Here is a 21,102-nt window from a genome sequence, read left to right as displayed (position 1 = left end):
ACCCCCACACCCAGCACACCCCCACACCCCCACACCCCCACACCCAGCACACCCAGCACACCCAGCACACCCCCACACCCCCACACCCCCACACCCAGCACACCCAGCACACCCCCACACCCAGCACACCCCCACACCCCCACACCCCCACACCCAGCACACCCCCACACCCAGCACACCCCCACACCCCCACACCCAGCACACCCCCACACCCCCACACCCAGCACACCCCTACACCCAGCACACCCCCACACCCCCACACCCCCACACCCCCACACCCAGCACACCCAGCACACCCCCACACCCCCACACCCCCACACCCAGCACACCCCCACACCCCCACACCCCCACACCCAGCACACCCCCCAACCTTCCGTTCAGGAAGAGGAGCTGATTGAGTGAAGGGGCTCAGTAGGCACTCCTCTTAACCTAGTTTCCATCTATAATCTACATAAACTCCCCAGTCTCCAAGGAAGGGATGGCAGAAGACAAATTGCAGCCCCTGGGCTAAAAGTGAAACAAGTGTGTATGTGTGTTGTGTGTGTTTGCGGGTGTGTGAGTGGTGAGATAAGTGGGATTGAGCTGGTTGTGTCCAGGCCTGTCAGTGTGCCTGTGTGTGTTTGGGTGTGAAAGTTTGGGTTTGAGTGTGTGTGTAAGTAAACTTGAAACTAATATTCTATTGTGTGCAAATACCAGTTGTTTTCAAATTATTTTTTAACTTTCGCAACCGCACAAGAAAAGTTTTTTTTTTTTCACAGGACCCTTCAGGGGAATTTTTTTCTGAAACCTTTCAAAGGTTTTTTGGGAAACTATATAAAACATTTTTTTAAATCTTGCCTTCTGCCTTGCTCCATGGTAGCTTCATAGACTCGCTTACGTTTGTTGTGTTTGGAGGAAGAGAAAACACTATGCTGATGATATTATAGATGATATTAAAGATGATATTATAGATGATGTTATAGATGATGTCATAGATGATGTTATAGATGATATTATAGATGATGTTATAGATGATGTCATAGATGATGTTATAGATGATGTTATAGATTATGTCATAGATGATGTTATAGATGATGTCATAGATGATGTTATAGATGATATCATAGATTATGTTATAGATGATGTCATAGATGATGTTATAGATGATGTCATAGATTATGTTATTGATGATGTCATAGATGATGTTATAGATGATGTTATAATTGATGTTCTAGATGATGTTATAGATGATGTTATAGATGATGTTATAGATTATATTATAAATGATGTTATAGATGATGTCATAGATGATGTTATTGATGATGTCATAGATGATGTTATAGATGATGTCATAGATTATATTATAGATGATGTTATAGATGATGTTATAGATTATATTATAAGAGCTACAGGATGAAGAGAATGCTTTCCCTGTCCTCACCCTGTTGTACTCACACACTCACACATACACACACTCACACTGTCCCAGAATCAGCAAGGGTGTATCAGGGTGTCCCATCCAGTGTTGGGTGTAACGTGTTACTGTAATTAAATTACTTATCCACTGAAAAAGTAAAGTAAGGGATTACTGTTCATTTTTAGGTAATTTAATTGCAGTTACTTGTAATGTACTTGCATTACATACTGTAAATTAGTTCTGTATAAATCAATATTTAATTAAAATCTAAATCTCTCTCTCTCTCTCTCTCTCTCTCTCTCTCTCTCTGTGTGTCTCTCTCTCTGTGTCTCTCTCTCTGTGTGTCTCTCTCTCTTTCTCTTTCTCTTTCTCTTTCTCTCTCTCTTTCTCTTTCCCTCCCTCCCTCCCTCCCTCCCTCCCTCCCTCCCTCCCTCCCTCCCTCCCTCCCTCCCTCCCTCCCTCCCTCCCTCCCTCCCTCCCTCCCTCCCTCCCTTCCCCTCTCCCACTCTCTCTCTCTCTCTCTCCCCCTCCCTCTCTCCCTTTCCATCTCTCTGCCTCCCTCTCTCTCTCTCTCTCTCTCTCTCGCCCGCTCCCTCCCTCCCCTCTCTCTCTCTCTCTCTCGCCCGCTCCCTCCCTCCCCCCTCTCTCTCTCTCTCTCTCCCCCCCTCTCTCTCCTTCTTCCTCTCTTCTAACTCCCCCCCTTTTACTATTTCCCTCTCCCCCTTTCTTTCTCCATCTCCTTCTCTTCTCCTTCATCCTTCCCTCACTCCCTCTCTCCCCTCCCCTCTCTCCCCTCCCTTCCCTCACTCCCTCTCTCACTCTCCCCTCCCTCTTTTCGCATCTCTCTCCATCTCACCCCCTCTTTCTCCACTCCCCTGCTCCACCCCTCTCTCCTCTGTCTCTGCCTGTGTAATTGGCTTGTGTACCAGTGCAATCGGAAACCTCTCGCCAGTTCACACCGGAACTGTCAGTTAGTGTATACCTGGCAGTGGCTGACTCTATCGTTAGACTGGTGGACTTTATTGAATAGAAGCACTATGTGTTTACAGTTATTGTCTACAATCTGACACTTAAAGCTGCAGTCTCCTTCCTCTGTTATCTGTTGTGTTGTCTAGCCTGGTGTGCTAGCTAGCGCATACATCCAGTGTGCAAGCTGAAGCTAGCCTGGTGTGATAGTCCTGTATGCTATTTGGTGTACTAGCTGACCAGATCCAAACCTGGCCAGACCAGACAGCTCAAAGTTAATGACTGGATGAACCTGCAACACAGCCCCTCTGCAACCCAGGTCAACCTGCATCATGTCATTTCTAGACATAATCTTCCAGAGTATGAAACCAAACCTTTACCCCAACACCGTGAAACAAGCTGGGAAGAGCCTCTCTATCTGTAATATCATTTTTGTATTCATCCAATTAATCCAGCCGGCGTCCTCCTCCTTGTGTCCCCCCAGCTTGTCACAGTCCTGTCCCCCCCCCACCTCAGCCTGTCACAGTCCTGTCCCCCCCCACCTCAGCCTGTCACAGTCACAAAGGGATTCCCCCTGTTCAGCTCAGCACTGGGAACTCAGTGTTTGGGGGGGGGGGGAAGAGAGGCTAGAGCTGAACTCACCCAGAGAGAAAGAGCGAGAGGGGGAGGGTTAAAGGGGTACCAGAGAGAGAGAGAGAAAGAAAGAAAGGCAGAGAGAGAGAGAGAGAGAGAGAGAGAGAGAGAGAGAGAGAGAGAGAGAAAGAGAGACAGAGAGAGAGAGAGAGAAGAGAGAGAGAGAGAGAGAGAGAGAGAGAGGGGGGGGGGATGGTTAGAGGGGTACCAGAGAGAGAGAGAGGGGGGGGGGGATGGTTAGAGGGGTACCAGAGAGAGAGAGAGGCAGAGAGAAGAAAAAAAGAGAGGCAGAGATAGGGGGGGGGGGGGGGGGTACAGGGATACCAGGGAGGTGGTGGGAGGGGGGGATAAGCCTATATTGCTCTACATACCAAAACTAGAGCACTGTAACGGATGGTGTACGATGGGGATGGTAGGGGTGGGAGGGGGTGGGGGGTGGGAGGTGGTGGGGGGTGGGATGGGGGGGGGTGGGGGGTGGGAGGGCGGGGGGTGGGGCGGTAAGGTGAGGGAGGCCTTGATCCATCTGCAATCCCTCCCTGGCACAGTACCAGCAAATCTCCCCTTCACAAACAAAAGGATCCCCCTCCAGCCAGCCTCAGCCCCCCCCTCCCCTCCCCTCCCCCCCCCCGCCCTCCCCCCCACACCCCTCCCCCCACCCCCCCTCCCCTCCACCCCCTCACATAGAAGCACGCGTCTCAATTGCTTCCCCTAGGGGAGGGTCTCTGCGCTGCGTAATCCTGGGGAATGGCTGGTTGTCTGCTGGGGAGTCTGGAAGGCTTAGCCACAGAGCAGGGATGGAGGCAGGGATGGAGGGAGGAGGCAGGGCTGGAGGCAGGGCTGGAGGCAGGAGGCAGGGCTGGAGGCAGGAGGCAGGGCTGGAGGCAGGGCTGGAGGCAGGGCTGGAGGCAGGAGGCAGGGCTGGAGGCTGGAGGCAGGGCTGGAGGCAGGAGGCAGGGCTGGAGGCAGGGATGGAGGCAGGAGGCAGGGATGGAGGGCCCGTACCTCGCAGATTACTGAGGCTGCATTTGGTGCAGGCCTCTATTTACAGGACATCAGTATTGGTGCATGTCTGTTTACAGGACATCAGTATTGCTGCATGTCTGTTTACAGGACATCAATATTGCTGCATGTCTGTTTACAGGACATCAGTATTGGTGCATGTCTGTTTACAGGACATCAGTATTGGTGCATGTCTGTTTACAGGACATCAGTATTGGTGCAGGGTTGTGTTGAATGTAGCTCATCGTGAAGAAGCCGTGCAGCCCAGGGATCTAAAACAACACTCGCCTCTCAAAGCCAAGCTTTACATCTCCACCCAACACAGCCCAGCAGGACTCAGTACTCACATCTACAACAGTATCAGTGTCAACCTCTTGAGGAAACATCTCACACACCCTCCTGAGGCTGGAGGCCTCTCCTACCTTCCTCTCTCTCACCCTCCCTCCCTTTTTCTCTCTCACCCTCCCTCCCTTCCTCTCTCTCACCCTCCCTCTCTCTCTCAGGGGTGAACCCCCAGGCCCCCACCCCTCCTGTCCTCATGAATCATATTTGGGTCAAGACTTAATCCCATCACATTTGAGGAGATTAAGATTAGAACAATAATAAAAAGCCTGCCACACAGCAGAGATCCTAATGGGCTGTCGCCCTCAGTGTCCAACACACACTTCTACACACACAGGACACTGTTAGCTGCAAGGCTTCATACAGTCACATTGGAAAACAATCCAATCATGTTTTCATTACAAATGTACCCCCCATTTCATCACAAAAGCATGCTCATAAATGTATGTGAGGGGGGAGGGGGGAGGGGGGATGGGGGTGGGGCGAGGGGGTTCAGACCGTGGGGGTGGGCTGGGAGCTTCACTTCCTGGTAAATACTTTCTACTTCCTCCTGCCCTGTAAGTAACTTCCTGTGGAGTACGTTATCCCAGGGGAAGTTGACCTTCAGGGGGTTGTAGTTTGTAAGGCAGCCCCTGGGCCGAGCTGCAGTCTGATGTTGATCCTGACGTGGGCCTCTCACACAGAAACACTTCTGCATGACCCAGTTCTAGTGGTGATCCGCAGATCACATCCTCCAAGTCCAATTCAACTTCAATTCTATGTGTCAAAACAGCCTTGTTTGACAAACACTGTCAAACAGAGACACTGACATTTTCGGTTCCATTGGTGACGCTGCAAGGTGTGTCCTCAGTCAGGTGGTTCAAGGAAACTTTGATCACTCCAGTCTGTCAGATGACTAAGGGAGGGCCAGCTCCAGTAGAGGCTCCTCCATCCCCAGGCTGGCCCAGGGCCCCTGGAGACCACCCAGCACTGGAGGGACCTGTGGACCCTCCCCCTCCACAGCCTCCATGGGTTCCACACTGGATCTGGTTCCACAGTGGGTTGAGTAATGATACACCCCCCCCCCCCCCCCCCCCGTGTTGCCTGGCTAGACAGAGGGGGGGTCAACACCATCCCTGGCTGGACCTAATCTGGTCTGATCTGCTGTAATCCATGGATGGATGGATGGATGGATGGATGGATGGGGGAGACACTACGGTGTCAGGGAAGCACCCCAGATTAGTCTGCAAACAAATGGGGGGGAGGAGTTGAGAGACAAATAGAGAAAGGGGGAGAGAGGAGAGAGAGGGATAAGACAGAGAGAGAGGGAGAAAGGGGGGAGAGTAAGAGAGAAAGAAATGATTAAAGAGAAAAGGATAGAGGTAGAGAGAGGAGAGAGGGAGAGAGAGAGAGAGAGAGAGAGAGAGAGAGAGAGAGAGAGAGAGAGAGAGAGAGAGAGGACAGGAAGTAGGAATGTGTTAGTGTAGCCTTCAAGTAAAGTGTTACTATGTAGCTACATAGTAACCCTAACCCTTCATGTAAGGTGTTTCCGCATGCCACCTATTGTAGCAAAACAGCTGAGGCAACCCAGTGACCTTTCACCCCTGAGTCAGTAGCTGGTGTTAACGGGGGAGGTCATGACCCCTGTTAGCAGATGACAGATGGCTGATTACACACTAAAAGTGTTTGATAAGCTCTGTTGTTCTGGGTGTATACACACTCACACACACACATTCACAGTGTTGGTGGTAACTAGTTACAAAGTAACAGATTACAGTAACAATATTACTATTATAGGTAACGAAGTAAAGTAACACATTACACTCAAAATATTGGTGACTACACTACTTTACTAGACCTCAGGAACGCGCTTTCCTGCGTTACCCAAGCCATTTTTGCCAGTCATAAAAGCTCTCTTTTAGTGGGGCTTGCATGCTTGCCTGTGTGCTTGCTTTTCTGGGCACTAGTGATGTGTCGTTCGTGAACGATACGTTCATTTTGAACGAATCCTTACAAGGACTCGGGAGTGAGTCCTCTCAAAGAGTGATTCGTTCATTTTCTCGTGGCTGCGCATCGGGACTGTTGCATAGGCTCGTCCAAGTAAACACAAATGATTCGTTCATTTTCCAAATCGGTCTTCGGGTACGTTTTAATTTTTCACGTGACCTGTATAGGCTCTGTACTGGTAGTAGCTAGACTCGGTCTTTCTACGAGTCTTTGGATCATTTGTCACGTGACCTGCAAAGGCTCTGTAGCAAGAGGAAACGAGCGATTCGTTCATTTCTCGACTTGGTCTTTCTACAAGTCTTTGGATCCTTTTTTCACGTGACCCGCATTGTATTTTTTAGTAGAAGAAACAGTTTCCTCATTCCCTTTCGCGTGGCCGCTGTAGGACGTGAATGATATTCGCTCAAGTCGTCATACTGACTGGTTTTGTTATTTTCACTTTAAATTTACACTTACAGTTTAGTGCAGTGTAATTGTTTGCCGTGATAATTAAATGCTAGTGTGATAATAAATGACCAAATCATACAAACTGTCATGATACATAATTTTAATACAGGAATGTATTTTTAAATAGTATCTACTGGTGCACATGTCATGCACTAACCTACATGAGAATATGATACGTTGAAATGAACGAATGACTCAAAAAATGATTTGTTCATTTTACCGAACGAGATTCAAAGAACCAAATCAGTAAAATGCTCCTAACTTCCCATCACTACTGGGTACCGTTGCCACAGAGACCGATTTGAGTGATTTGAGTGACAAAAAAAATATTACAGTAAATTGCACTCTATGTCCAGGCGAGAGGTGTCTTTCAACGTCTGTCAACTCAATTAGATTTTAAAGTGAGGCATATTTCTTTGGTCAGACAGTGTGGACAGGGTTAATGTTCGTTCAAGTGAATGGCTGAGTTTTATATCCCATTTTGTGTTACATGTTTACAATTACAATACACTATGTGGAAAGGCTAAGAGATGCCCTTTATTGGACATTTTAAATTAAAGGTGATGAAAGGGCCATGGTGTTTGTCCATGTATCTTTGCGGTAAATTTAGACATTTGCTTAAAAAATTTGAAAGTAAAGTAACTAGTAGTGAAGTTACTTTTCAAATGCAGTAACTAGTAAAGTAATCTAGTTACAATTTTCAGAAGTAACTAGTAACTTGTAACTAGTTACTTTTTCTGAGTAACTACCCCAACACTGCACACACACACACACTCACACACTCACACACACACAACACACACCACTCACACACCACACACACAGGAGCTCTACCCTAGTGCTTCCAACCCTAGGGTGGATGACTTGCAGGAGCTCTACCCTAGTGCTTCCAACCCTAGGGTGGATGACTTGCAGGAGCTCTACCCTAGTGCTTCCAACCCTAGGGTGGATGACTTGCAGGAGCTCTACCCTAGTGCTTCCAACCCTAGGGTGGATGACTTGCAGGAGCTATACCCTAGTGCTTCCAACCCTAGGGTGGATGACTTGCAGGAGCTCTACCCTAGTGCTTCCAACCCTAGGGTGGATGACTTGCAGGAGCTCTACCCTAGTGCTTCCAACCCTAGGGATGGATGACTTGTGTAATTATGTAATCGTGTGTTCATGCATGAAGACATTCTGTGATTCAGCTCATTATCCCACTGAGCAAACACAACAACTGACCTAAACTAAGGTTTCCCTCCTGTTACCGTGGATACTCCACTTTCTCCCACCTAGTGAGCTCAACAGCCACCCTCCCTCCCCCCTCTCCCCTCCCTCCCCCCTCTGCCCCCCCCCCCCCCCCCTCCGGCTCAGTGGATCCTACACTAGAGGGATCCCTCTGTGAAGAAGGAGGGGGAGGGCTGATAGGGGTCAAGGATCAAGTTTGTTGCACGGCCAGTTTCCTTGAGATGACCTGCTTGATATTACTGTTCCTATCCACAGGGCACACACACACGGATGAACACACACACACACACTCATATTCCACATGTAAGAGGAGGAAGAGGGGAGGGGAGGAGGAGGGGGGGGGGAGGAAGAGGGGAGGAAGAGGGGGGGGCAGTGCTAAAAATACAACCCAGCATCACTGTGACTCACAGACCTGCTCTGGCTCTGGCAGCCTGCCAACAACACACACACACACACACACTATCACACACACACACTATCACACAGCAGCACACACACACACTATCACACAGCAGCACACACACACACTATCACACACACACACACACTATCACACACACACACTATCACACACACACACACACACACACACACATACACTATCACACACACACTATCACACAGCAGCACACACATACTATCACACACACACTATCACACACACACTATCACACACACTATCACACAGCAGCACACACACGCATTATCACACAGCAGCACACACACACACACTTTCACACAGCAGGACACACACACATTCATACTGGGCAGACAAAGACAGCGCTGCAAGCAAAACTGGATCCAGAGAGAGAGAGAGAGAGAGAGAGAGAGAGAGAGAGAGAGAGAGAGAGAGAGAGAGAGAGAGAGAGAGAGGAGGCTGAGATTGAGAGGGGCAGAATTAATGACATCAGGGGGGGGGGCTGAGTTTGCAGGGAGGAAGGGGAGGGGAGAGGGAGGGGGGATGGGGAAGATGGAAAGTGAAGCAAAAATAAACAGATACTGCAGATACTGTTTAGAAACAATCAAACAACTAGGAGAAAATACAGACTGGGCCAAAGAAGAAATAAACCCACAAAGGGAATGAAATAGAGAGAGAGAGGGGGAGAGAAAGAGAGAGACATAGAGACAGAGAGAGAAAAAAAGAGACAGAGACAGAGAGACACAGAGAAAGAGAGACAGAGAAAGAGAGAGAGAGAGAGAGAGAGAGAGAGAGAGAGAGAGAGAGAGAGAGAGAGAGAGAGAGAGAGAGAGAGAGAGAGAGAGAGAGACAGAGAGAGAGAGAGAGAGAGAGAGAGCATCTGGGCTCTGGTCCAATCCTCAGGGCGCATCCCACTGATGATGCAATCATCTGTAATTGGTCCCAATTATTTATTATGGTGTGATTGGCGCTCAGACACGGCCAATTAGATCCCAGAGCGTGACAAAGACACTCATACTCATGTAGAATGTGTATTAGAGCCAGAGGGTTTACACACACACACACACACACACACATACACACACACACACACACACACACACACACACACACACACACACACATACACACACACACACACAATCGGTTCACTGTGTCGTGGACATTTTTGAGAGAATCAATTGTTTAAGCTGAAGTCGGGTGAAGTACAGAGTTAATGTTTATTTGACGTAGATGTAAACATAATAACGTTACCAACATAACATCAGCAGCACACAAACATAAGACAATAACACAAAGACAATTCCATCCAGCTCCATCTAGTATTCTAGAATGGAAATGGGAGAATCCAGCCCACCAGCACTACTCAGCTGATGGCCCGGAACCCCCAGAACATTCTTCAACAGACCAATTTATAGATATGACAGTTCTTAAAAGTCATTGGTCCATCCTACAGACATGAAGCTATACCAAATCTCTTCTGTCATTGGTTAAATCCTTAGAACAATACAGTTGAATCCACATTGTCTTCAGACCAACTATCTCTTCCACCCCATGTGACAAGAACTCTTTCAGGTCACCCAGTCTTCCCATCTCCTAGACTTCACGTCTCCTAGTTAGGTGTTATCAAACTACAGATGGCATCTCTACCAAATGAGTTAAATCTACATACATTGTATCAAGCTTCTTAACCAACTGTAAACTTCTCCTAAAACACATTCATTGTACATTGGCCCAAAATTTATTTCACAACTGCCAGGTTCATAACATCACATTTACAAGTTATTCATTTAGCAGACTCTTTATCCCAAGAGATACCAGTGTTGTAGTCGAGACCACCTAAACTGACACCAAGTCATTTTGTTTTGACACAACACAAACAATGCCACTTCCTGTTCCGACACAACACAAACACTGACACTTCCTGTTCCGACACAACAAAAACACTGACACTTCCTTTTCCGACATAACACAGACACTGCCACTTCCTGTACTGGCAGTGTATATGTGTGAGGCTGTGTGTGTGTGTGAGGCACTGTGCGTGTGTGTTTGTGTGTGGTGAGGTAGTGCGTGCTTCCTGTTCCGACAAAACACAAACACTGCCACGTCCTGTTCCAACAAAACAAAAACAACGCCACATCCCGTTCCGACACAAACACAAACACTGCCACTTCCTGTTCCGACACAAACACAAACACTGCCACTTCCTGTTCAGACACAAACACAAACACTGCCACTTCCTGTTCCGACACAAACACTGCCACTTCCTGTTCCGACACAAACACTGCCACTTCCTGTTCCGACACAAACACAAACACTGCCACTTCCCGTTCCGACACAAACACAAACACTGCCACTTCCCGTTCCGACACAAACACAAACACTGCCACTTCCTGTTCCGACACAAACACAAACACTGCCACTTCCTGTTCCGACACAAACACAAACACTGCCACTTCCCGTTCCAACACAAAAACAAACACTGCCACTTCCTGTTCCGACACAAACACTGCCACTTCCCGTTCCGACACAAACACAAACACTGCCACTTCCCGTTCCGACACAAACACAAACACTGCCACTTCCTGTTCCGACACAAAAACAAACACTGGCATACACAAACACTGCCACTTCCTGTTCCGACACAAACACTGCCACTTCCCGTTCCTACACAAACACAAACACTGCCACTTCCTGTTCCAACACAAACACTGCAAATTCCTGTTCCGATACAAACACAAACACTGCCACTTCCTGTTCCGACACAAACACAAACACACACACCTTGACACACACACCCTGACACACACACACCCTGACACACACACCCTGACACACACACACCCTGACACACACACACCCTACTATACACACACACATAGACCCTACTACACACACAGAGACCCTACCACACACACACACACACATAGAACCTAGCACACACACAGACCCCCCACCTAGACACAGAGAGAGGAGGGGAAGAGAGAGAGAAATAAAGAGAAAGACGAGCTGCTCTTGGTCATGGCAATTTCCCCAGCCTCACTCTTTCCCCAGCCTCACTCTTTCCCCAGCCTCACTCTTTCCCCAGCCTCACTCTTTCCCCAGCCTCACTCTTTCCCCAGCCTCACTCTTTCCCCAGCCTCACTCTTTCCCCAGCCTCACTCTTGGAGAGTGTAAGTGCTGACTCAGGGGAAAAGCCCAGATTGCTTTTGGAATGGGATGAGTGCCTGTATGAACAGATAGAGAGAGAGAGAGAACCCAAGCAGGATTTGTTCTCATTAAGTTCTTGGCTGAGTGAAAAGATGTGCAACTAGAGCTTATCTAGAGCCAGAACCTTCCAGAACATTCCCTGTATTATTCACCAGCTACTGATGGAGGACTGAATTGGTCCCAGCTGGGTTCGGCTGAGCATTCAATCTGTCGAGAACTGCTTGCAGCCGAGCTAGCTGCTCTCTGCTAGCACTGTGAGCATCTGGAAGGCAGGATGGTTGATAGCCTAGCAACTAGCTGATAACCTAGCAACTAGCAGAAGTCACAGGTTAAGACCTGCTAGACTCCCTCTGACAGATAAGGGACTCAGGGACAGCTCACGTGGTGTGTGTGTGTGTATATATACCCAACAACAGAACCACTCTACGCCTGCGGAACATCTGTCAGAGAGAACCACCCTAAACTAATCCAGGATTCCTCCGCTCGGCTATCGTTGCTCTGGGTCGTAGCCACCCTCAAGAAAAGGCTCAAGACGCACTTGTTCCGGAAGTACAACAGTACTTAGGAATGATCGGCTGGACCTGATGTTTCCTCCAGGATCACAATGACTCTCATTGAGAGACTTGTCGCTCTTGTTGGTTAGTTGTAACTGACTTAAAACTATTGTACTTGCTGTGTAATATACCTTTGCTGCTTGCTTTTTTCCACAGGTACACCCTTGCACTTTTTTTGGGAGGTTCATGTTGTTAAATTGTTTCATGGGAACTTGTTCAAACGACATGCTCTTATGGTTCTACCCTTTGGGACTGAGTTTGTTTTCACAGTGTATTTCACAGTGTATGCTTCATGTTTGGCTACCCGCAATGTTTGTGGCTATCTCGTTGTTATGATCAGTGACCTATGCACTTTTGTAAAGCTCTCTTCTGGAAGTCGCTTTGGATAAAAGTGTCTGCTTAATGTAACCAGGTGCACCCCCAGAGCAGGTCTGGTAACAGACAGGTTATCAGTAACTAATTAATTAGGTGAGACAGCTCCACATCACATAACTGGTCTCCTGACCTTAAAGGTCATCCACAACATGCACACCAACACCCTGGGAATAACCAACACACACACACACACACACACACATATACACCCTGGGAATAACCAACAACCAAAACAAATGAAATAAGGAAAAGAACGGAAATAAGGAAAGAAAATAAGGAAAGGAAATAAGGAAATGAAAGGAGAGAAGAGTAGAGGAAGTACCCCACACACCTTGACACAGAGGACTGAATATTTCAGCGCGTGTGTGCTAACTAGCTAACTAGCACCTGAAGCAGCGTGCTAATGAGCCTGGCCCTGGGCACAGGCTCTCTGCAGAGAGCAGCCCTGCCTGTGAGAGGGGGAGAGGGAGGGGGAGAGGGAGAGGGGAGAGGGGAGAGGGGAGAGGGGAGAGGGGAGAGGGGAGAGGGGAGAGGGGAGAGGGGAGAGGGGAGAGGGGAGAGGGGAGAGGGAGAGGGAGGGGGAGAGGGATGGGGAGAGGGAGGGGGAGGGGGGAGAGATCATTGAATTGTGTTACTGTGTGCATGTTTGTGAGTTTGTGTGTTTGTGTGAGTGTAGGTGTCAGTGTGTGTGTGAGCGTGTGTGTGTAGAGAAAGGGGAAAGATAATTGAATCAAACTAACAGCATCTCAGCGCCACTCTTTGTTCTTTCTGTTCCCAGCATATCAAAGAATTTTCATCTTTTGAGAAAGTTTTTTCTTGCGCACTTCTAACAACAACCTCTATAATAATCTGCTTTCTTCCTGTTTATGAGGGCTATTAATGAACACACATGAGTTTGACAGTGAATGTGTGTGTGTGAAAGTGTGTGTGTGTGTGTGCACGCATGTGAGAGTGTGTCTGTGTATGTGAGTGCGTGTGACAGAGAAATTGATGGATTGAAAGAGGTCAAAGAGAGAATCAGAACAAGACAGACAGGAAGTAAGACTGAGGGATGGAGGAGGGAGGGGGGAGAGAGGGAGGGAGGGGGGAGAGAGAGACATGGGAGTTCTCATTCAGACCCCCCAGGCACAGTGGAAAGAGAGGGGGAGGGACAAAGGGAGGGACTTGAGCATTCCTGTGGTTGCCATAGAAACCGTCTCCTCGATGCACAGAGAGAGAGAGATGACAAATTAAATATAGAGCATAGAGAGAGAGAGAAAGAGAGGGGAGACAGAGAGACAGAGAGAGAGAGAGAGAGAGAGAGAGAGAGAGAGAGAGAGAGAGAGAGAGAGAGAGAGAGAGAGAGAGAGAGAGAGAGAGAGAGATTACAACCAGTCATTTTTGTGAACTCCTGGTCTCTGTCTCCAGATGGAAACAGTGCTGCTCTGGTCACACAAACACATAAACACACACACACTCACACACACACACACCTGCTCTGGTCTCATTCTCACTAGAATTATTCATTGTTTGTTAATGTCTTCATTCTCAGACACCAGGACCAGTCACACACACACAAACAGACACACCCCAGTAGGACCATGTTACCACCTGCAGCCTGTAGATAATGAAGCCATATTTCACTGTACGTACAGCAGCCACCTGGGTAGGAGGCCTCCCCATCCTCCTCTCCTCCCCATCCTCCTCTCCTCCCCATCCTCCTCTCCTCCCCCGTCCTCCTCTCCTCCCCCGTCCTCCTCTCCTCCCCCGTCCTCCTCTCCTCCCCCGTCCTCCTCTCCTCCCCCATCCTCCTCTCCTCCCCCATCCTCCTCTCCCATCCTCCTCCCCCATCCTCCTCCCCCATCCTCCTCTCCCATCCTCCTCCCCCATCCTCCTCTCCCATCCTCCTCCCCCATCCTCCTCCCCATCCTCCTCCCCCATCCTCCTCTCCTCCCCCATCCTCCTCTCCTCCCCCATCCTCCTCTCCTCCCCATCCTCCTCTCCTTCCCCATCCTCCTCTCCTCCCCATCCTCCTCTCTTCCCCATCCTCCTCTCCTCCCCCATCCTCCTCTCTTCCCCATCCTCCTCTCCTCCCCCATCCTCTTCTCTTCCCCATCCTCCTCTCCTCCCCCATCCTCCTCTCTTCCCCATCCTTCTCCCCATCCTCCTCTCCTCCCCATCCTTCTCCCCATCCTCCTCTCCTCCCCATCCTTCTCTCCTCCCCCATCCTCCTTTCTTCCCACATCCTCCTCCCCCATCCTCCCCCCAGGAGGGTATACCTCCAGGAGGTATAAAAAAGTGTTAGCCACATTCCTGCTGATCTTGGGGCCCAATGTTGAAGGAAGAGAGATGAAACCATGACAACATCCTCTAGCACTGCCTGACACCTTGGAGAGGAGGAGAGGATTCTGGGATGGCAGGAGAGCATTCTGGGTGCCTGGTGCACAGTTACCTGGTGAATACAGACAGTTCCTTGACTCCACCACACAATGTCAACGGTAAGCCCTCACACACACACACACACACGTTCAGAGTGCCCCCTGCATGAAGACAACGTGTCCAGCATGGTCCTACAGGAAGCAGGAACTAACTTGTCGGTCAAGTGGCGGAGGTTCTAGCTTAGTGGTTAGAACACTTGACTGTAGATCAAAAGGTCGCAGGTTCAAATCCCCCTGTCCCCCCTTTGGATGAAGGTGTCTGCTACGTTGATTACATAATGCCCTCAGTATGCAGCACAAGAAGAACAGTACTGTGTATCAACTGTCATTAGTATAGCTCTTTTTATAAGTGACAGAAATGTCTCACAGCAGAACATCTAGGGTGGTGATGGACCACAGTGTGTTCTGTCTGAACCAGGGGGTGGAGGAGGGTGGAGCTTTACCCAGCCCTGGTAACATGAGGGTGGAGCTTTACCCAGCCCTGGTAACATGAGGGTGGAGCTTTACCCAGCCCTGGTAACATGAGGGTGGAGCTTTACCCAGCCCTGGTAACATGAGGGTGGAGCTTTACCCAGCCCTGGTAACATGAGGGTGGAGCTTTACCCAGCCCTGGTACCATGAGGGTGGAGCTTTACCCAGCCCTGGTAACATGAGGGTGGAGCTTTACCCAGCCCTGGTAACATGAGGGTGGAGCTTTACCCAGCCCTGGTAACATGAGGGTGGAGCTTTACCCAGCCCTGGTAACATGAGGGTGGAGCTTTACCCAGCCCTGGTAACATGAGGGTGGAGCTTTACCCAGCCCTGGTAACATGAGGGTGGAGCTTTACCCAGCCCTGGTAACATGAGGGTGGAGCTTTACCCAGCCCTGGTAACATGAGGGTGGAGCTTTACCCAGCCCTGGTAACATGAGGGTGGAGCTTTACCCAGCCCTGGTAACATGAGGGTGGAGCTTTACCCAGCCCTGGTACCATGAGGGTGGAGCTTTACCCAGCCCTGGTAACATGAGGGTGGAGCTTTACCCAGCCCTGGTAACATGAGGGTGGAGCTTTACCCAGCCCTGGTAACATGAGGGTGGAGCTTTACCCAGCCCTGGTAACATGAGGGTGGAGCTTTACCCAGCCCTGGTACCATGAGGGTGGAGCTTTACCCAGCCCTGGTAACATGAGGGTGGAGCTTTACCCAGCCCTGGTAACATGAGGGTGGAGCTTTACCCAGCCCTGGTACCATGAGGGTGGAGCTTTACCCAGCCCTGGTAACATGAGGGTGGAGCTTTACCCAGCCCTGGTAACATGAGGGTGGAGCTTTACCCAGCCCTGGTAACATGAGGGTAGAGGAGGGTGGAGCTTTATGCAGTCTGAAGCTGGGTCCATCTCCAGGCAGGAAATGAAACATGGTGTCCCTGGGGAGTCTATATGATCTCCCACACACAGACACACACAGACACACACAGACACACACAGACACACCCCCACACACTGTGGGAGGCTGGTGACAGATGGGTTTCCCTCTCTGGCTACGCAGCAGAGGACGTCTATTCATAAAACACCATCAACAAGACCAGCCTGCCAGAACACACACACACCTACAACCATACACACACACCTACACACACCTAGAACCGTACACACACACACCTCTACAGCCCTAACCAGCCTGCCAGAGATAACCAGCCTGCCAGAGATAGCACAACTGTACACACACCTCTGTCTACCCATCTTTGTCTCTCTATCTCCCTCTTTCTCCTCCCCTCTTTCTATCCTTCTCTCTTCTCCCTCTCCCTCTCCTCCCCCTCTCTCTCTCTCTCTGAGAGAACATGGAGCCATTCCTGCTCCTGGCTCTCATCTCAGGATGTCAGAAGTGACACAGTCACCCTGTGAGAGAGAGACAGTCACCCTGAGAGAGAGAGAGAGAGAGAGAGAGAGAGAGAGAGAGAGAGAGAGAGAGAGAGAGAGAGAGAGGGAGAGAGGCAGAGACAGTCACCCTGAGAGAGAAAGATAGAGAGACAGGACAGTCACCCTGAGAGAGAGAGAAAGAGAGAGAGACAGTCACCCTGAGAGAGAGAGAGTCACCCTGAGAGAGAGAGACAGTCACCCTGAGAGAGAGAGAGAGAGAGAGAGAGAGAGAGAGAGAGAGTCACCCTGAGAGAGAGAGAAAGAGAGAGAGACAGTCACCCTGAGAGAGAGAGACAGTCACCCTGAGAGAGAGAGAGAGAGAGAGAGAGAGAGAGAGAGAGAGAGAGAGAGAGAGAGAGAGAGAGAGAGACAGTCACCCTGAGAGAGAGAGAGAGAGAGAGAGAGAGAGAGAGAGAGAGAGAGAGAGAGAGAGAGAGAGAGAGAGAGAGAGAGAGGGAGGGAAGGAGGGAGAGAAGGAGGGAGGGAGGGAAAGACAGAAGGACATAGAAAGGGAGAGAGAGAAAATAAAGAGTATTTGATGGAGCCTTTCTGTCCTCTGATGCTGTCAGTACTCTGTCCTGAGTGATAGAGTGAGAGTAGAGAGGCAGCTGGCGGGGAAACCCTCTCTCTCCGTCCTCTCATCACTCCGCTCAGTTAGGGCACGAGCTTTAACAGCACACACACGCAAAGCCGATGACAAATCACTCGACTGCGTCAATAAAACAAATCACACACCAATCACAGATTCTGTGACGGCTGCGGGTTTAAACGGTTTTAAACCTGTTCATTACAGCACGCAGCTATGGCCTGGGACGAGCATGAGCCAAGCGGGTCATTTCTGGCCCTAGATGGTCGTCACGTCAGCTAGCTCCATTTGCCCCCCTTAGTTTTCTGGAAGCCGAAATCGTTCACCAGTGCAGACTAACCTTTAAAACGACTGTAGCCTGACGGCCACAATACTTCACACTGAGAGGCGTCGGAAGACACTTCGCAACAGTCTAAGAAAACACAGTATGGAACAGACGAAATTGTCTCTCCGTTGTCTGACGAACGGCATTAAAAGGTAGGCTACGTCATTCTCCAAAGAAAGACCCTCGTTTCATCCAATCCTAGGGCGGGCAGACGAGAAAATGCTAGGCATTTGTTGAACTGAAGCGGAATCATAGCTCTCAACATCCAAAAGACCTTGTGAGGTGTTAGCCTGTGTGTGATCTGCGGTTTAGACAACTCCCATGCCCGCTGACCTCGCCACAGCGCTGGCCGATGCTGTCACAGCAAGACCGAACAACAAGCAAATCGAAGAAACACCACAGAATGTAACCGATCGCGTGAAGTAGCGTCTTCCGTTCACACTGAGAACGGAGACAAGGCATATCGGCCGGCTGTCCGGAAACCGGAGCAGGTGACCGATGCAGCATCCCCGCTGCCTTCCCACGGAGCGGGACACAACAAGATAACTAACCTGTCTGTCCTTTTCCGAGGGTCTTTTCCAAGCGATAGGGTCCCACATAGTTGGCGTAGTGCGCGCTGTTGTCTTTGCCCGACGATGACATGACGGTGAGCAATGGTAGAAGAAGGCTGGGTCGGAATAAAAACCGTTTCCCCAAATTACGGTCTGTGCACAACGAAACCGCAGAATAGTATTCCACCGCAAAGCGGTAGCTTCAGTTGGTGTCCTCCTCGGGCTGAGTACAGATGGTCGATACGATTTTGTTTTCTTTCTTTCTCTCCCCCCTTTCACTCTCAAGTGCTACCGTACTGAGCGTCTCAACTCCTGGGTTTCAGAGCTGCAAACGTGCGCTTTTACATATAGAAAACATGGTGTTCTTTTTCCGTTTCTGTGCTTGAGGAGCGAGATCCGCACAGCCTAGTCTGCCAGACGGAGAAATCTGACGGGATAGCGTTTAGTGCTGACTGATGCTAACGGAGCTGTAGGAACACGCGTGCGCACATCGCCCAACGCAGGGGTTGATCGTTATTGAATACAGGTCGAGGTGACGGCACCGGACAGGGAATGGTACCGCAGTAGATATGTGCGGTTGCAGAAACGGTAACTGGTCCACCACCACTGAATATTACAACAGTAGGACGGCCAGTTTACTGCAGAGATACAGAGAAAAGGACTGTTTCACAAAACAGTACAACTGTATTCTTCATCCACTGGGAAAATATATTTATGAAAAAAATTGCTATAAAAATGTTAGTGTAGTTGATACTCATGCAGTGGTTATGTATAAATCAATGACCAGTTAGAACACATACCAACAGGGAAGAAACACCATTCTACTTTCCCTTTTCTACATCCACCAGAAACATCATGTGTGTGTGTGTGTGTGTGTGTGTCGTGTGTTTGTGTGTGTGTGTGTGTGTGTTGGGGCACTCTGGCTTGATTAAACCAGAGGGGGCCTGTCCTCCTGACAACAGAAGCTGTTGACCCAGCCAGCCGCTCTGCAGGCAGATGGACCATCCTTCTCCCCCTGCTCTTATTCCTGCCCCTCCACTCTCTCCCTCTGTACTCCCCCTCTTCTCCCTCCCCCTCTTCCCCCCCCTCTTCTCCCTCCCCCTCCTTCTCCCCCTGCTCTTATTCCTGCCCCTCCACTCTCTCCCTCTGTACTCCCCCTCTTCTCCCTCCCCCTCTTCCCCCCCCCTCTTCTCCCTCCCCCTCCTTCTCCCCCTGCTCTTATTCCTGCCCCTCCACTCTCTCCCTCTCCACTCCCCCTCTTCTCCCTCCCCCTCTTCTCCCTCCCCCTCTTCTCCCTCCCCCTCCTTCTCCTCCTTGTCTCCTTTCCTCCCCCTCTCCATCCTCCCACCCCTCCCTACTCTCTTTCCCCTCCTCCCCCCTCCTCTCCTCTTCCCTCTTGCTCCCCCTCCTCTCCTCTCCTCCCCCTCTCCCATCCCCCTCTCCTGTTCCTAACAAAGCAGTCCCTGAAGCTCTCCAGGACAGTGTGAAAGCTACACACACACGGGCCTCTACTCACAGTACTTCCTATCAATTAATATAACTCCTCCCCCTGTCCTCCCCCAGCCTGCATCACTCTCCATTGTCCAGGAACCAAAGGTTACGACCTCTATATGGGGTCAATCAAGCGCTTTCTGGTGTGTGTGTCTGCATGTGTGTTTGATGATGATGGTGAGGAGAAGCAGGGAGGAGGGGCAGGGATGAGGGTCTAAATCTTATTGGTTAGTAATCCTGGCACTGTCTCCATCACAGAGTAGGGTGGGATTAGGGGAGCAGAGACAAATCGCTGGCGACAGCAAAGAGCGTGCTTGCTTCTCCACGAGCTGTCAACTCTTTCACCCAATACTCTGACCCTAACCCTAACCTCTCTCTCCCTCACTGTCTCTCTCACAAACACACACACAAACACATCCCAGTCTCTCATCTCTCCCTTATCTAATCCCCTCTCTCCACCAATCAGTGATGTCTGTGATCTGTGTCTCAATGTCTGAAGGCCTGAGAAACAATCACATAATGTAGCTTCAACTGCTGTTACAGTAACACGCTAACAGACTGGAGTAACTCACCAACAGACCAGAGTAACACGCTAACAGACCAGAGTAACACACCAACAGACCAGAGTAACACGCTAACAGACCAGAGTAACACACCAACAGACCAGAGTAACACGCTAACAGACCAGAGTAACACACTAACAGACCAGAGTAACACACTAACAGACCAGAGTAACACGCTAACAGACCAGAGTAACACACTAACAGACCAGAGTAACACACTAACAGACCAGAGTAACACACTAACAGACTGGAGTAACACACTAACAGACCAGAGTAACACACTAACAGACCAGAGTAACACGCTAACAGACTGGAGTAACACACTAACAGACCAGAGTAACACACTAACAGACCAGAGTAACACACTAACAGACCAGAGTAACACACTAACAGACCAGAGTAACACACTAACAGACCAGAGTAACATGCTAACAGACCAGAGTAACACGCTAACATATCACAGTAACACGCTAACAGACCAGAGTAAAATGCTAACAGACCAGAGTAACACGCTAACAGACCAGAGTAACACGCTAAAATAAGCAGTCTCACTGCCTGCAAGGCTGCAGAACAGACAGCGGTGAAGCTGTTGACAACACAAGTTGTTGTGGGAACACAGTGCTTACTTAGCATTCATTGGTAATTTACACAACTGGCAGGAAAATGCTGTGTGTGGAAACTCCCATTCAGGCTGCAGCCCTGCAATTACATTAGCGAGACATGG

At 49.7% G+C, this 21,102-nt stretch overlaps 1 protein-coding gene across 1 annotated transcript in view; it reads right to left on the bottom strand.

The window, feature by feature from the left end:
• Positions 1–18,723, bottom strand: part of brsk2b (BR serine/threonine kinase 2b) — a 60,046-nt gene extending 41,323 nt beyond the window's left edge. Inside the window, 1 exon segment of the mRNA XM_084682204.1 lies at positions 18,325–18,723. Coding sequence (XP_084538330.1) covers positions 18,325–18,415 — 91 coding nt within the window. The 5' untranslated portion in view covers positions 18,416–18,723.
• Between the last annotated feature and the right edge of the window lie 2,379 nt (positions 18,724–21,102).

Source organism: Hypomesus nipponensis, chromosome 19, assembly GCF_054491055.1.
Source record: "Hypomesus nipponensis isolate SF chromosome 19, ASM5449105v1, whole genome shotgun sequence".
Classification (NCBI taxonomy): Eukaryota; Metazoa; Chordata; class Actinopteri; order Osmeriformes; family Osmeridae; genus Hypomesus; species Hypomesus nipponensis.
The sequence above is the reverse complement of the archived record's forward strand: the minus strand, read 5'-3'. Positions and strand labels throughout refer to the sequence as shown.